This window comes from Nesoenas mayeri (assembly GCF_963082525.1).
Source record: "Nesoenas mayeri genome assembly, chromosome: 10".
Lineage (NCBI taxonomy): Eukaryota > Metazoa > Chordata > Aves > Columbiformes > Columbidae > Nesoenas > Nesoenas mayeri.
The window spans coordinates 18,112,862-18,129,846 of NC_137560.1; the positions used below are offsets into that span (position 1 = coordinate 18,112,862).

Below are 16,985 nucleotides of genomic sequence, written 5' to 3' on the forward strand. Positions count from 1 at the left end.
AGGTGTAGAAGCAACAAAAGTGGCAATGAGAAAAATCAGGGAAAAGCAAGACACGGAAAATTCAAGGTGTTCCTTCTACGGCTGCTCTCATGAAGGTTTTTACACAGATTCTTGGTGCCAAACCAAGGCTGCGCTGTCTGAAGCAAACTGCCTTTCCTGCTCAGGGTAAAATCCTCCTTTCTCCCTCACCCACAGAGACACATACAGCACAGATGACTGCAGTAAAGAAAGATAATGCATGAATCTGTTCTTTACTTATTGCACTTATATGTAGAAGCAGAGGATTAAAAATAACCTAAAACTCTTCTTATGCTGAAAAAGAAATTGCCTTGGTGGGTTTCTATACAACAGTGTTTCTCATTTTTGATCCTAAAAGCCCCATTGAGGATTGTTTCTCTGCTACAGAATAAAAATAAAGAAATGTACACAAAGCGACAATGGAAGCAAATTACCCACTGTAGTTAATTTTAATTTAAATTATTTACATTACAATTTAATACCATGATATTCTGTTGCCTGATCTGGATGATCTTGTCTGCTAAAGCCATAAATTACAAAACAAAATTAAGCTAGAGCATTTATTTTTGTGAATCTTCTTCTTGGTAGCTTATGTTCTGTTCTGCAGTTTTCATTTTCTTAAAACCAATAGGAACTTCTGCTCTTCCTAAAAGAAACTGTTCCCACTTGGGAAGAGATTCTTTTATTGATGCCCAATAGAGAGTCTGAGAAAGACATAAGAAAAAAATACTTAATTTCAAAATCTGTGTCAGCCTGTTTAAAAACAATATACATATGCAATGCATCATTAAGTCTTGCCTTATAAGTGAAGCAATTCAGAAAACAACAACGTGCTTACACAAGAAATTTCAAATCACTTGTATGATACAAAATAACCAGCCTGGAAAGATTTCATTCTGCAGCATGAACTGTGAAGTGACGGGATGTGCCCTCTTGTGGTAAGCAACAGATTAATTTATACCCTCACACTACCTTTAATAAAATACCTTCCGTGATAATAAATATAAAAGCTGCTTTTGGAAAAGTTTAAGTATGTATGATAGTGCAATTTGATTTTGAAGTGGAACAGAATTGTTTAATGTTCTAAATGAAAAGTGCGAAGTAAATCGGTTATCTTAGAGAAATTTACCTGTATACTTATCCTGTGGCTTAAGAAAACCACTGTGGATTATCTAACTCTTTCTCCGCATTACCCTGTACCATGTAAGTAATAAGTTTAACTTTTGTTTTATCTGTGGAACAGACATACCATCCATCATTTTTTGTGTTGGTATCATAAGGATAAAATTTTCTTCAAAATCCTACAGAGTTAAGTGCCACATACCTTGCTTTTTTTTCCACAAAATACTGTGATCAAAGAACTGTATTAAGCCAAGACTTTAATCCAACCACCAGCGTATTTTTAGATATTTATGTCCATTCAGAAAAAAGTAATTTTGTAGTAGAAAACATTTATAGTACATATGTATTGAGCTTTTTTTCCCCCCCTTACTTGCCTAAGTGTATAATGTAGAAGCAGCATACCACAGAACTGAACATCTCCCTGCAGAGTATTAGATTCCTGGCTAATCTTTTCGATCCTCACATGTATCTCAGATATAACTACGGCTCTTGCAGATTTACAAAAATATTTTCTTCAACAGATTTACTCAAAGAATCTTTTTTGACAAGCATATGTGCTGTCACACAAAACTACTCCGACTTAGCAAGCTGGGGATCCATTATAGCCATAACTTTCAAAGTATATTAATACAGACACATATATGGCTGAGTGAAATATGCTCAGAAGGGTTTTGGAACAAAGCACACACAAGAATTCTGTACCACGAAAGAAAGTTTTCTTTTTCCTCTATTTATAGCACTCTTCTCTACAAGTATAAAAAAGGCTGAAAGAGGATTTTCTCCTTCAAATAGTAACTCTGTTCTCTCTAAAATTCAACCGCTGCTGCAGAGCGTAGACATCTCTGCAGTCATAAGCGACTTCTCTACATTCTCCAGTTTATGCAGACTTTGGTCTACATGGCACCACCTAATACAGGGCAGAGGGAGAAGTCCAAAACTGATGCAAACAACTGTAGAGGTGCCTTGAAAAGAGTCTAAAACTACTTATTGAACACAGTCAAAATGGGTATAATATTAGTTGCTTGGCATCTTTCTTAGCATCATTCAAGATATGCAGGTATCTAGGAAAAAAAGGTACCCTTTGGTCTAAAATCTCTAAGAAAGAAAAAAAAATATAATAAAAAACTCATGGAACGGACATACTCTGTGTGCCCATTATTTGCTGCAGTGATAGGAGCAGGCTATTTACAAACACAATGACAGACAAAAACTTTTAACAGTAACCAGAACAAGAAGTGATGCCTTCTATTTCAGCAATAGCCTCAGCATTACAACACTTGCCCAGCAGGTGTGAAAATGATGTACAATCCACCTCTCTTTGCAGGCTGATAGTGCTCAAATCCATACCTTTCCCCTCTTCTGCCAGTGCCCTAGCACACAAATTAATGTGGGACTCTCCACACTACTAAGCCACCATAAAACAAAGAGCCCACAAACCACCGGTTCAAGAAACACAAGTGGGAATCTGACTTATCAGTCTTGTTTAGTTTGCATCAGCAGAGCTGTGCTCTGGTTCCTGCTTCCAGGACTGTTTCTGTCCTCATCATTCATTCCTTCATCACTGCAGGATACTGGTAAAACAGTCTTGAGATCAGGGAACTGAACTTGTTACGCTGTGTCGGGATATTTAGTTCCCAGAGTAACTTTCTGTTCAAAATTTTTATCCTTAAATCATGTTTTAGGACTATGGGTTGAGAAGTAACATTGGAGTGTTCCTGCTGTAACAGTACTTTTCATAGGCTTCCATACAACCCAAAATAACTCTGAGAAGTAATTTTTTTCTGTTCATACAGATAAACTGTTGACCCTGAAACATGAAGATGACAATCTGTGGCGAACTGAAAATGGGATGACCCATAAAACAAACTAAGTAGCTCTGATGTACACACAGTAATCTTCTGATATTCACAATATTTATTTTTAAATTTGACTTAATTTTTAAATAGTATTTTCTATAGATCTGAAAGCCACTAAATATTTCCACCAGAATGCTCCAGAATCTAGGGACCTTGCCCCAGAATTTAGGTTCAGCTTGCTACACAGTACACAGGCCTTTGGCTATACCAGTCACTGGATTTTAAAATCAATTATTTTCACTTTAAGAATATGCTTCAGGGGAAAAAAAGCAAAATAGTTGGTAAACAGCAAATAAAAAGACAGTTCCAGGACTTACTTCTAACTTAACAGTATCAGGATGTGGAAGTAAATACACTCTTTCTTGCAGCTTTTTTTCTGCTGCTTGTATATCCTAAAACACAGGCAAAGTAGGAACATTAAAAGTAAAATGCACACTCACATAAAGACATTTAAATAAATGAACTCATTACAGCTAAACAGCATTCAAATAACAACACTGAAGTTCAAATCTTTCAGTTCAGTCATTCTAAAATTCAGCTTGTACTAATTAGACTAACATCCCACAGTTTCTAAATATGTTTGCTGTACTTTTTTGATACAAGAATAAACTTTATGACCGCATAGGCCTGTTGCTGTAAAATACCATTATTGTTTCCAGACACAAGAATATATCACAGTTAAATTCTGTTCTCTAAAACTTGGAAAAATAAGGGCGAACAGAATCATTTTCTCTGTACTGCAGGAAGACTGAAGTATGTATTCTAGCTACTGTAACTGTAAAGTAACTAGGCAAATTATGTGCAAGATCTTTACTCCTCAAGACAAAGATGACTTGCTAATATGCATGCATAACATGTGCACAAAAATGTAGAGCTGCAGCAAGCTGTTCACCAGACAAACTTGGATGACAATGCACCTCACATAGCTTTCTTACAAAAAAAAAATCAGCACTTGGGTTTCTGCTTGTCCAGTGGATGTGTACTGGATTCAAAAAGGCCTAAATAAATTTATTTAAAAAAAAAAAAAAAGAGAAAGAAAAAAAGAGAAACTACCCCAAAACAACAGCAATGAACAAATCAAAACATCCCCCCAAACTAACCGCCCTTCCCCTTTAAAGTCCTGACCCGTTCTCGTGGGCTTAGTTCCATACCCAAACATTGAAGAGATTGAGTGGTGGGCAGATGAAGAGAGACAGAAAGGGACGTGGGAGTGGGGTGTGAAGGAGCCAAAGCTGAACAGAGTGGAGGGGGAAAGAAAGTATAGCAGATGGCAGAGTTGGGAGCAGAGAGCGGGTGTGAAGAGTACAACAGAAAAACTAAATGAGAGAGGAAATTCCCCAAGGGGACTTCCCAAATATTCATCACCACTGCCACTGAGAAGAAGAGTGAGATTCTGGAGAAGTATATCCACAAGAGAGCCCAAACGTGATTACTCGGACTGAATAATAGCCAATCTGAATGCACCAATAAGTAAGCAGCGCTCGACTCAAGTTTAGTTTGGAAAATATTACTCAAATTCAGTAGATTATGATTAATAAAAGAAAAAAACAGCCTTACTGTTAGCTGAAGTCCAACTTAGTGACACAGATACACTGAGTTCATTCAGTTTACAGTGTTCATCTTCTTTCATTAATTCCTTTTACAGCATGACTGTGTTCTCTTGTACATATTTACAAATCTAATCCAAGCAAAACTGTTCTCCCTTTTCTACAGCTAAGTGCATACGCTTGTAGGAAGCTAAAAAATGTCTGAGAAAGAGCAAACTAAGTCTCAGATTTATCCAAATCCTCAGAAGTAGCAAACGGCTGTCTCTTTTCAAGTGAGAAAAAAGCAAAAAGAGACAAACATAAAAGGAGAATATGAGCAAAGATGGAAGTAATTTGAAGTCACAATGTCAACCTAAGCAAGGAGCTTCTCTGAGGAGTCTCTCTTAGAACTGATAGACCCCAAATAGCACTAAACAAAGCTCCTATCAGTATGGCTCAGACCAAGTCTGGAGAAGTTATCACCAGAATGAAAAGAAGAATCAATCAGTAATGTTCACTTCATATTCTTCCATAGGATACTCCTCCCTTCTGATTCCTTTCTCCTAATTCCAGTAGGAATTTTCACAGGAAGGAAAAATATCAGCCAATATCATTATTTCTTTATGTACTCAGCTAAGTCATTGGAATGTTTATGATGATGGGAAATGAGTGTCTTCCAGGCAAGAAAGAAGACAGCAGTTGTGCATATATGTTTAGTAGAGAAGGTCACTTTGGCATAGCCTAGATATTCGATGTGTCTTTTCGTTGCTCACTCTAGTTTGTATGTTGTGCAGTCTATTGTCATTCAGAATACTGATTTAATGACAGACAGTGAAAGAAATTTTTGCTGGAAGGTGTAGTGTGCTTTAGAAAATAACTGGAACTACTGAAATATTAGACGGCACTTCTTGTGTGTCTATACAACTAGTAAGCTTTGTGTGAAAAAGAAATTCTCCTCATCAATATAAAAATGAATATATTATCAGTGTAAACTACTTTGGAAAACACAGCAAATCTAATATGTCACAGTACTGAAAAAAAAGAGAGCATCTTACCACACTTCCCCTAAAACCACAAGGACTGGAACAAAAACAATTCAAGACCTTTCCCCAGAGGTAAAATGGAATGCATGACACATGCATCACTTTTAGGGGACCAAATTCAGCTGTCACTTATATTGATATCAGTCTGCCAGAATCCCACTTAAATAATCCTAGAATTACATGCCTGTGAAGGAAAGCAAATTTGGTCTAAATTACCTTCCCCAAACTAACTACTATATAGCATATTCTTTATTTTCTATTTCATGTTATAAGCTGTTGCACAGTGACACATATTTCTAAACACAGGAAATATTACTGACAAACAAATGTCATAAATTCAATTATAAATACTAGTCTAATTTCTGCTTTTAGTATAACAACATTATATAAATACTGAATGATACAGATTTCCCTAATCTGCTGTCTCTCTCTAAAGACATCAAGGAAAATACTCTGATAATTATGTTAAAATGCTGAACAAGTGCTTGTAATGTTAACATTTAAGTTAAAAAAATGTTTTGTTCCTTGCTTCCTACTGATTAAAAAATAAATTAATTTTGAAATGCTTTCCTGTGCATAAATATCAACTACCACACAGAAAGAAAAATATCTTTTGCTATGATCACATACTGAAAACAACTGATTTTGCTTACACGCAAAAAAACCAAAATGCAAATAAAAAAATAACACTTCATCATGTCCATGTATATTTGAGTAGGCCAAATCAACAACTCTCCACATGGTAACTGTGAAATGTACAGTGCCTGGTATCAGGAACAATATTCTGAAGCTGGCACATTAATCAGTCTTGTTTTCAAGCTTCTCATATATTATTCTGCATAGATTTTTTTCTTTCCTGTTTTCTTCTCTTATCAGAAAGCATCTGCAGGAGTGCACGCCTGTTAAAGCCAGTATAAAATTAATAGATTTTAAATGATTTCTGCTACTTTATCCTGCAACAGAATTTGTTTTGATACATGTGTTTTTGCTTTTTTTCCATACAAACACCAACATTTTTGACACTTGAAAGGAACAATTTTGAGGATGTGACAGAAGATGGCAAATATCTGTTTAACTGCAAAAATATTTACACTCTGTATATGTCTGGGCTATTGTTAACATTTCCAATACAACAAGCTTTCAGTATGCAGAAATATACCCTGCATTTATCGTGTTTGCCTGTATATGTTAACTGAAACCTATTATAAAACGCATATGGAAAATGGGAATCATAATGGTTGAAACTGCTAAATCAATGGAGCATGAACTATGGAAAAAATAAACAAACCATCCACTTCTCCCCAGCCTCCCACTGAAGCACCTACACTATTAATATCTATATCCACTACTGAGGGGTTTGGTTGCTCCAGCCCAGAATGCACTAGTTTATCAGAGTCCAAGTTGGAAAATCTTCCTTGTTACAGAAAAGCTGAGAAGACATCCCTGATTAACTGTTCTGCCTTGTCTGCCACTCCCTAAATGTAACTTCCATTTAAATACAAAGAGGACCTGCAACAGAATTGTACCCACCCAAAATCTGAACATTTGAAAGCTTAACCAGGCTCTGCATGAAGAAACAAAAAAAAAATTTGCAACACAAATTAATCTTTTGATTTTCTAGAGTAAAATTTACTGTTTCAGTGAACACAACACATGCAATACGGACCCCTAATAAGTAAGAGTTTAAAGAAAATGCACAAGAGGTACAGTTTTCTGCTGTTTCCTGAACAACATGCAAACATTTTTCAAATGCATTCTCATATCAGTGGTCAAATGCAATCTCTTCAAACTCAGATGCCTAAGCTAGGGGTTCCAGAAGAGGTTTTAACATTCCAGTCCCTGACATCAAACCTAGATATTTTTAACTGCCCACTCTCAAACTTCTGCTCAATTCACCTACGAAACACAAATCTTACCTAAATATGACAACAGATATGTAGAACAGCTAAGAACATTATTAAGAGTATCACCACTAGGAAGAGCCAGAAACACCAAGCACTGCTTTTACAGACTTGCAAGTAAGATTCTCGAAGTCATTCTACACCTCCTTAAAGAAAAGCATTAAACTGAGAACTTCTTTCACAACTTCACACAACCATAGTGGAAGAATAGGTCTTACCCTGGACTAAAAGCCATATATGTTAGACCTTGTTTCCAAATATATCCCTACAACTTGATTCAGAGTGTAGAGGTGATGAGTCTTGTCAGACTCTTAAGTTCTCTTAGGCAGACATGTAATAGCATGTGTTGCATCTCTATAAGTACTCAAAAAAAAAAAAAGAGAGAGTAGCAGCTGCTACCACAAGGCTCATATAAGAAGGGCATGGGAAACAGGTAGTGATGCCATCAGATAATAAAGACTTGTAAGTTAATACTTTTGGTCAAGTTCCAGAAGAGCGAAGTGTATATAGGAGAATTCAAATGATAAGTAGAGCAAACACCTCCTTTTTTTTTTTTTTTAAGTTCTGCAGCCTATATAACCATGACATTTCAATGTGGTTCCTGGTAGTGGTAGAAACTTACATTTAAAAGTGCTGCATTCCTTTTACAAGCTGCATCAGCTGCTTGAGTTTGCCATGTCTTTTTAGTCTTTTTGTCTCCTAGATAAGTCTCCATCTGCTGTAGCAGCTCTGATCTCTGAGACAGTCTACAAAGGAAAACATTTTGCTAAGTGGGTAGAACATTTTGCTCAGGAGCTAGAAAATAACCTTTTTACCTTACTCGGTTTTCTCAAAACTATGGGGCTAATTAAGCCGGCTGTAGGGTGGGTGTGCTGGGGGAGGGAAAAGGTACAGGCAGACACCACCTGCTGTGCTTGTACGAAGCTATAACGTTAAAACCACCAGCCCTCATATGCTAAGGTGCTTAGAAGCACTGAATCTCCCAGAACAGGAACGACAGGGTGGGTTGGGGTGACCTGATCAGTACTACTCTTGCTCATTGGCAAGCACTAGTTGTTAAAAGAAAAACAGATTTTTTCAGAATCATTACTGTATTTGCTTCACAATCCCAGTTTACAGAGGATCAAAGAAGCAATTCTATAATTGAGGCGTAGAGCGAGAGAATCCAATTACCTTCTCCAAATAGGAATTTAACGGTGACAGGAGGTTAACAATGGAAATCTTAAACCAGCACCACATTGGAAGTCAAAAAAACCTCATCAACCTGAATACCTTTAACAGCAATCAAGGATGCTAATTCCAGTAGTTCATGAAGGAAGAGTGCCACCTCCTGGAACACCAACCCCTTGTTGAAACACCACTGTGCTCTGACAGAGCTCAGGTTCACTGTTCGCGGGATGGGCATGTGCAACACGGGAGGTCTCGCAAGACCACAACACGAAGTGCTGGGAAACAGGGCACAGCGCCGGAACCATTACTTACATCTCTTCGTGTCTTCTAGCAAGGTGAACCTCCTGAGCCAAATAGGATGACATTTTCAGTTGTTTGCCCCAGTTTTGTCACTCTATTAAAGGAAAGCCAAGCAAAATTAAAATCTTCCGAAGACATAGATGAACATACACTTGTCAGCATTAAATAATTCCACGTTAAAAAGTTGCGCACATATTTATATATCAGCTACCTACGCAAAACCTGCTTATAAATTTTAATATTCACCACAAGGCATTGTTAAATTATGCTTTGAAAACATGCACACTACTAAGGTTCACAATATGTTTTAGGAAAATCGTACTGTATTCTAATAATTTATGAGAGAGCTAAAATTTGACTTTCAAGTTTCAGATTTTGCAGTAAGTTTTCTCAAGTTTCAGATGCTTACAACAGCACATGCAAATGTGCTTGCATAATCTGTGTATTACTGTTTACATCAGTGATTTCTGGCTTTTGTCACCTTACTCTGAGCACAAAGCTGTTACAGTTGTACATACAATTTATAACTGCTTCTCACAGATACCGTGCCCTGTTCATAGGAATCTCTGTTTAAGCACAGACGTGATGAAACTAAGGAACTTCAGCCACTAAGCCAGTTTAATTCTTAAGTGCTTGAAAAACTAAGTGAAAACTTCTTGAGCTCAACTTCTCAGTACTGTAATGCAGTACGTGGTGGAAAATACCACTTGTTTACATCTAACTGATTTTTTTGGGATATGAAGGAAATCAACTGTCCACTGCATACAAATCAAGATTCTACAGCACTTTTCAGAAGGCCGAGTGTTTTATAGTCCAATAGTGTTTTGTAGTCTAATATTTTTTCACCTCAGAGGTGACAGCATGGTCATCACATTAAGTAAAATTAAAGACCCTGTCACGCATCCACAATGTTGAAGGGTGGTAGAATTAAAAGATCTCATTCAAGATGTAAGAACATGTTGAAAGGCCTGTCTGTCAGGAGATTCCCATAGAACTTTGCACACTCGCAACTTCAGCAGAGCCCATATCTGAGGGATGTGTGTTCCACCACGCTCTGAAAAATATTTCTATGCAACTGGCCTGTTGCTGACGCTTCCCCTTCGTTTAATAAGGGGCACGTCCCCTCTGTGGGGGACTCCACCCTGTTTGTGAGACCAGGCAAGGCCTGTGCTCACCAGGCAAGGCCTTTACTGGCAACGGGAGAAACTAAAGCACGGGGAGCACAACCGCACGCACCTCTTTCCTTCAGGGGAGCCTAGCTTACAAATGGGAGCGAGAAACAAGCACCCGGCGTGAGCATCCTCCCCCAGCACCGCGGGGCAGCCGCTTCACACGCAGCTTCCCCGGGCGGCTGCCAAGGTGTGAAGCGGGCCGGGCCGCTGCGGGCAGGGTCCCGCCGGCAGCCTCACGCTCGCCCCCTGTCGCGTCAGAAGCCCTTGGGAAGCAGCGAAGGGCGGTCGGAGACAGCGAGACGACCGCTCCCCGCTCAGACCGGTTGTTTCCCCCTCAGGCCGGCGCCCCTTGAAAAGGCAGGAGCGGAGCGGCCACAGGGGGACCCGCCCTTAGCCCTACCATTGGGAAGGGGGGAATCTACGAACTCGTCGGAACGTACCATTCTGTAGAATTAAGGGAGAAGAAAGCCAGAAAGCGAAATAAATAAATACGGACACCCAGTTTACCTGCAGCCTCGCCGGCTTCCTAAAGTGAAGCAACCAACCACCGTGGTATCCATGACGCTTTAACCTCCGCCCCCCCCGCCAACCCCGCTGCCATGGAGACGGCCGGAGAGGCGGAGCCTAGTCGTAGGCACTGATTGGCCTCGTCGCGCCCCGGTGGGCGGAATTAGGCGAGGTCGGGATCGGCCTCCTTCGCTGGGATTGGAGGAGCGAGAGGACCCAGGGCCCAATCGTTGCTGGGGGGCGGGCCGCGGCTTCAGGGTGGTCTCGCACAGCGGCCGTTACCTGTGAGGGGCAGCCCGGGCGGAAGGCGCTGGGGGGCGGAGGGGATCCAGGAGCCGTTCGCCGGGAAACCCATCGTTTGGGCCACCTCCCCCCTTCCTACACACACAGACACACGAGATTTGGCAATAGTTTGGCTAAACTTTGTGGGCTCTGAAGGCCAAATACGCCCAGGAAGAGTGAACGTGCTGCAGTTGAGGTGTGGAGTTACTGAGGCTGACTGGAGTCCTTTGAATTAACATTTTTGTCCAAATGTCCTTTTGAAAATAAACATAAACCGAACAATTCTAAGCCAAATAACAGCTGAAATTTCGTTTTTCTCATTTCCTCCGTCGTTGCCTGGTAGATTTACACACATCTGCAGGTGATTTCCAAAAGCTGCTCTGAAAGAGCTTGACTTTCCTATTTTTCTAAACATTCTCTGATCCCAGCTTTTAAGACGCCTCATTACGAGCCTTTATTACTGCTGATCAGAAGTTTTTTTCTTGTGATTCCTCAGCTCTTTATCTTTTCCACTTATTTCCATTCTCCGATTTTACATTTCTGCAACAAACGCTCATTAATTCACTTAATGACGTATAATTAAGTAGAAGTTCTTTAATGTACTTGCCAGTTTACACCTGCTTATTGCAGCAGCCAGGATAAATAGTTCTTAAAATATTGGTGGTTTTTTACCATTGTGATTTAAAGACAAGACTTTCCAATAAATGATATGAAGAAATAGGAGTCTCTGGTTATTTCTAGTGGTGTGAAAAGCTAATGGTTACGGTCTCACTAAATTTAACAACTTAAATATTTTGTATCTTCTACTTTGAGCCACACCAGTTCTCTTTAATGGCTGTGATCTTTCTTGTAGCATTTAATGAATTTCAGAAAGAATAGAGACAAATTGGAGTTTGGTTTACGTAAACCATTATACATGCTATTTGTGGAGAGAATGCAAAGAGCATTTTAGTTAAGCTACAGATGCTATCAATTGTTCAGTGTTGCAGAAACAGAGACATGATGGAAACCATAATTTCTTAATGGCTGCTTTATGTGACAGTGGATGAAACACACTATAAGTTCGTAGCTAATGAGCTATAAACTCTGCGTGTAGTTTTTCAGTATTAATGTTCTTTCTTCATTAGAAGAGCAACCTAACCTAGATCAGTTCCTAACTCATCAAGAACGTGAGCTTTAAACTTATTAAAAAAAAAAGGAAAAAAAGAAAAGAAAATAATAAAGAGTGCTAGTAACAGCCACAAGTCCCCAGTATGGGGCTATTTTGAATAGGTGGTTCCTTATATCTGCAATGCACCTGCAGTGCAGTCAGCAAGGGTCATTGCAGGAGCGGGGCTTTATTGAGAGGAGTCACTTAGATGGGGAAAGACGTTCTCTTGCCTGTTTTAATGTGCTGGCACCTCATTGTAGCTTGCATGTCAGCATCCTCTCCCAGTTTCTAGTTATACTGTGTGCCTTGCAGAATAAAAATATTCAATAGTTTGTATAAAAAGCTCTCCCCCCCTAGATACTGTATCTTTATTAGATACCCATATCTTTATGTGAATTCACCATCGGATCACTAGTATAAAAATTTGAAAATCTGCAAGACTGCGAGACCGTGGAATCTGTATTTACTCCCCGAGTTCGCACTGTAACACCAGAGTAGTCTCTCTGTTGCTTGGTCGTAGTCTGCAGTAGAAGTGACACACGTGTAATCTGCCTAAATACGGATTAAGGATTTACTGTTGGCAGTGAAATGCGGGCGTTGTGACCCCAGGTTTTTCTTAACATTGTAGTTTGGTTTTACTCTGACCATTCACGAGAAAAGGGTTTTCTGAGTGAAACTGATGACTTGTAACACTAGGTGGCACTTGAACACAGCTAACGAAGACTTAAATCTTCAACACACAACAGTCAAACACATTCTGTTCTAACATGCAGTTAATTATACCCTCAAAATGATGTCTTGGATTGATATTACTAAACAAACATGTATAAAATGTAATTACAGACAAGTGAAATAAATACTGTAGGCCTATAATTGCAAGATATGTTTTTTGCTTGTAATATGCTACACACCTGTGGGTAGTTTATATAGCTAGTATTTTATGTTGTCATTTTTAGTAACATTTAGAATGGTGCGATTTAGCTTTATGTGCTTTTATTTACTGGTACCAATTTTTGCCATATGTCAGTTTTTAAATGCTGTTATCTATTGTGATTTTAAAACTGGAGTATGTCAAAGGGAAAACAATAAGAAAGGAGGTTTTTTTTTAAAATAAGAAACCACTTCAAAACTTTTTTTTTTCCTAATGCATATATTTTAGGGTTTTCTTGATTACTTTGCTTTCCTCTTCTCTCTTTATTCTCCTTTTGGAGGTACACTTCTATTGCTGTAGTAGTTTAATAGCCACTCGGAAGTCCAAAGGCTATCTGTTCATAAATATTTCTTACATTATACCACTGTTAAAATATACCAGGCCTACAGGACAGTCTAAGAGCCATGAAATGCCACCAGAGCAGCTTGTGGCCATCACCTTCGGTTCTGGCAGTTTCTCCTATTGGCTGCAGAAGCAGCCAGCAGCATTTCAATCAACTGCACAAAACCTGTGCGAAACTTCTTTAAGTTACAACAAGCTAAAAAGGCAAAGGCGTGCAAGGAAATGTCCTCCCGGTACAGCAACAAGCTAAGTGTCAAATGTAAAAAGTGCAAAAATTGACTTCTGGTTTCTCTAATTCTGGTATTCCAATATTCAGGGAGTTGCTTTCAACCTCCTTGTTGGTAAGTCCCAGATTATTCTCTGCTCAGGGTTGCAAACAGTTTGCTTCTCTGAAGTAAGATTAGAGCTGAGATGAAGCTCATAAATGGCAGGACAAGCCAACAACCGGTTCCTGCGTTTGTATTTTGTTATTTGACAGCTGATTATGGGTGCTTGGTGTAGGAAAGACTGGTACCTGGGTGGAAGTCACACTTTGTTGAAAGAAAATTAGCAATGTATTACTGTGTGCTCGGCCAAACTAATGGGAACAATCTGTGCATGCTTGTTGCAGTTGTCTTCAGACATTGGGAGACCTGCTCAGGTGAACCTGAACCCAAACAACAGACCTGGATGGGCTGAGCACCTGTCAACTGATGCAAAAATCATTGTCCAAGCCAGAGATAGCTGAGTCAAGTTCAGAACAAGAGTTGGAAGACCTGTGGGAAGTGGAATAACTTAGAGCTGTGAGTGTGAGGGCACAGAGGTGGTAGAACTCAAACTAGTCCATGTGCCTGTGAGGGTGTGGTAGAAATCTGTGGATCTGGCCAGGCCAAACTGTCCAACATCAAAGAAAAACGTAGTGGTTAGAGTAGAAGGTTATAAGGAAGATAATATTTTCTTTATGCTTCAAGGAGAGATAAAAAGGCGATAAATAGGACAAAACTAAGAAAATCAGTATTCACCTGTGATTTTTTTTTTTATTTTTTCTTTTTTTTTTTTTGAGAAAGGTTCTTTTAGATTCTGGAACAGTCTTTCTAGGTATTAGATATAGCTGTGAAATATAAACTAGCCTAGACAATTCTTGAGACGAATTAGTGATACGCCCATTCAGTATTGTCAAGGGGAAACATGCCCAAACAGGTGCTTTCCATCAGTAGTTCCTATGGTATAGCTACTTCTTTTTGAAAATTTCTATAAAATAGTTTGTCCCTTGAGTAATAACATTAAGCCTTCTCTTTAAAAAAAAAGTTGACTTTCTTCAACAGATGTACAGGTAGTAGAATGTTTTACAAGTAATTATAACAACTATTTACAGTAATTAGCTTGAATCTAATTGCTTCTCAGCACGTAAGGATAGTAAATTAGAGCTTTATTTCAAACAACTCCTGTTGTCTGTTTTCTCTAAACTGAACAGAGGAAGCCCAATAAAAACAAACACTTGGAGAACCACCATCCTCAGTTCCTGTTTGAAGTGTGTGGAGCAGGGATGCTTTGTTTTGATCTTACAAGCAGCACTTCACTTACCCACGTAGGCTGCATCTTCCTTCCCTTGCACACCAAGACATGCTCCTCCTGAAAACAACAAGAGGATGCATGTGAACAGGAGAGACAGAAACACGTCTTGGCTATGAAATGAGAGAGGCACGTCAGGTGATTTATCCGTGAGAAGAATTATTTTCCTGGGCTCCCCCACTGATCAGCACAGAGAGAAGTTCTCCTTGAGTGTGAGGCTGGGCATGAGGCCAAGCATTTAGAGTTGCTCTGAAGGACCAGAAGGGTATTTCTCTGTGGGCTATATAGGGAGCTTTGAGAAACCAGCTTCCTCAGATTAGTACCTAGAATTATGTATCTGATCAGTGTCTGATCATCTGTCACATGCAGGCACTGCCAGTTATTGAAAGTCTTCCAGCTGTTTTCGCACACCGCTTTGAACAGACTGGACTAGTTAACTTTGTGTCCACTCTGGCTCTGGGATGATGATACACACCATCTTCAGTTTTAGTCTGTTTTCACTGAGAGAGTCCAGCGCAGCCACGAAGATGCTGAAGGGAGTGGAGCATCTCCCATATGAGGAAAGGCTGAGGGAGCTGGGTCTCTTTAGCTTGGAGAAGAGGAGACTGAGGGGTGACCTCATTAATGTTTATCAATATGTAAAGGGTGAGTGTCATGAGGATGGAGCCAGGCTCTTGTCAGTGACAACCAATGATAAGACAAGGGGCGATGGGTACAAACTGGAACACAGGAGGTTCCACTTAAATATGAGAAGAAAATTCTTCACAGTGAGGATGACAGAGCCTGGCCCAGGCTGCCCAGGGAGGTTGTGGAGTCCCCTTCTCTGCAGACATTCAAACCCACCTGGACACCTTCCTGTGTAACCTCATCTGGGTGTTTCTGCTCCAGCAGGGAGATTGGACTGGATGAGCTTTCGAGGTCCCTTCCAATCCCTGACATTCTGTGATATACAAATCAGCTTAGAACTTCTACCTAGTGTATGTACTGCTATTGCCATCTGATCTTCCATTAGAATTGTCTTATGACACAACTACAGAAGCAAAAAGTACTTTGAATTTTAATATATGCATTTATGTGACTGTGAAGATGCCTGATTTTAATAGCTTGACTTTTACTGTGAGCAGAAGTAGAAGAAATAACACCACCTTCACAGTTCTGGCAGCTTCCTTATGAGCTGAATTCTCAGCCCATAGTTTGTGTCTCTGTTTTTTTGCCATACAAACCTGAGCAGGAGCGCTCAATTTTTTATTTCAGTTTAGATTTTGAATGCTTTTACTATGAGCTTCCTCAATCCATAAGAGAAATTAGAGAGGCAACAATGCTGCTCTTACTGCTTAACACCAACATTTATCTACGATAAAAATAACCGAATTTACACAAGAAGTTTCTAATAAAACCTTTTACTAGGTTGTTGTTACGAAGGCTGAGCTTTGTATTTTTTTTACAAAAACTCCACTCTGTTTAGAGAAAGGTCAATCTTTTTAGAGAGATTTAATAAATGACTTTTTCCCCTTACCAAATTTAGTCTTTTGTTGAATTGTTTCAATTCCTGTTAAACCTTCACAAAAATGTACCTTCTATTATATTTCTTCTAATAGGTTTTTCAGCCTTATAACTATAATAAATTTGTCAGTCTAGCTTCACTGAACACTGGACTTGAAAATCCTAACACAACAGATTATAAATATAACCATTTCGAAACCCTTTCAATAAGTTCTACCCTTTCTTTCAACACATTTTATGTACTCAGCAATTCAGTGAAAATAACCTTTCAGAGTCATTCTTTAAACTCTCTTTCTTCGTGATAGCACAGTTGAGTCATTTGATCAGTCAGTCAGAAAACCCGAGTTCTGTTCCTGTCTCTGCCAGGGTAGATTCATAGTCTGAACCAACTCGCTTAAAGCCAATGTTTTCCTAAGTGTTCATCCAGAGGAAATGACCAACTTGACCCATATGTGGTCTGATTTTCAGAGCAGCTGAGTGCTCAGAACTGCAATTTAAATAATTTTGAGCAGTGCACTTAGCACTGCTAAAAAAATGTCTAATGGCATCTTGTTAGGTAACCAGAAATGAAGACCCTCAGAAGTGGCTTTTATAGCAAATTTTAGAAGATA

At 39.2% G+C, this 16,985-nt stretch overlaps 1 protein-coding gene across 1 annotated transcript; it reads right to left on the reverse strand.

Moving 5' to 3' along the window:
- Positions 1-400: 400 nt before the first annotated feature.
- Positions 401-10,668, reverse strand: CEP15 (centrosomal protein 15). Its single transcript, XM_080350471.1, has 5 exons — positions 10,616-10,668; positions 8,949-9,030; positions 8,089-8,212; positions 3,314-3,388; positions 401-722 (listed from the first exon to the last, which is right to left on the reverse strand). Exons 2-5 carry the CDS (start codon positions 8,999-9,001, stop codon positions 579-581), a joined length of 396 nt encoding a protein of 131 aa, XP_080206597.1. The 5' UTR covers positions 9,002-9,030; positions 10,616-10,668; the 3' UTR covers positions 401-578.
- Positions 10,669-16,985: the final 6,317 nt, after the last annotated feature.

Bases quoted from the DNA above. Each gene is read 5' to 3' on its own strand.
- CEP15 (XM_080350471.1), bottom strand. From the start codon at position 9,001: ATGTCATCCTATTTGGCTCAGGAGGTTCACCTTGCTAGAAGACACGAA. The intron at 8,213-8,948 runs GTAAGTAATGGT...TTTCCTTTGTAG, and splicing joins GCTAGAAGACACGAAGAGAT to ACTGTCTCAGAGATCAGAGC. The intron at 3,389-8,088 runs GTAAGTTTCTAC...CCTGTGTTTTAG, and splicing joins GGAATGCAGCACTTTTAAAT to GATATACAAGCAGCAGAAAA.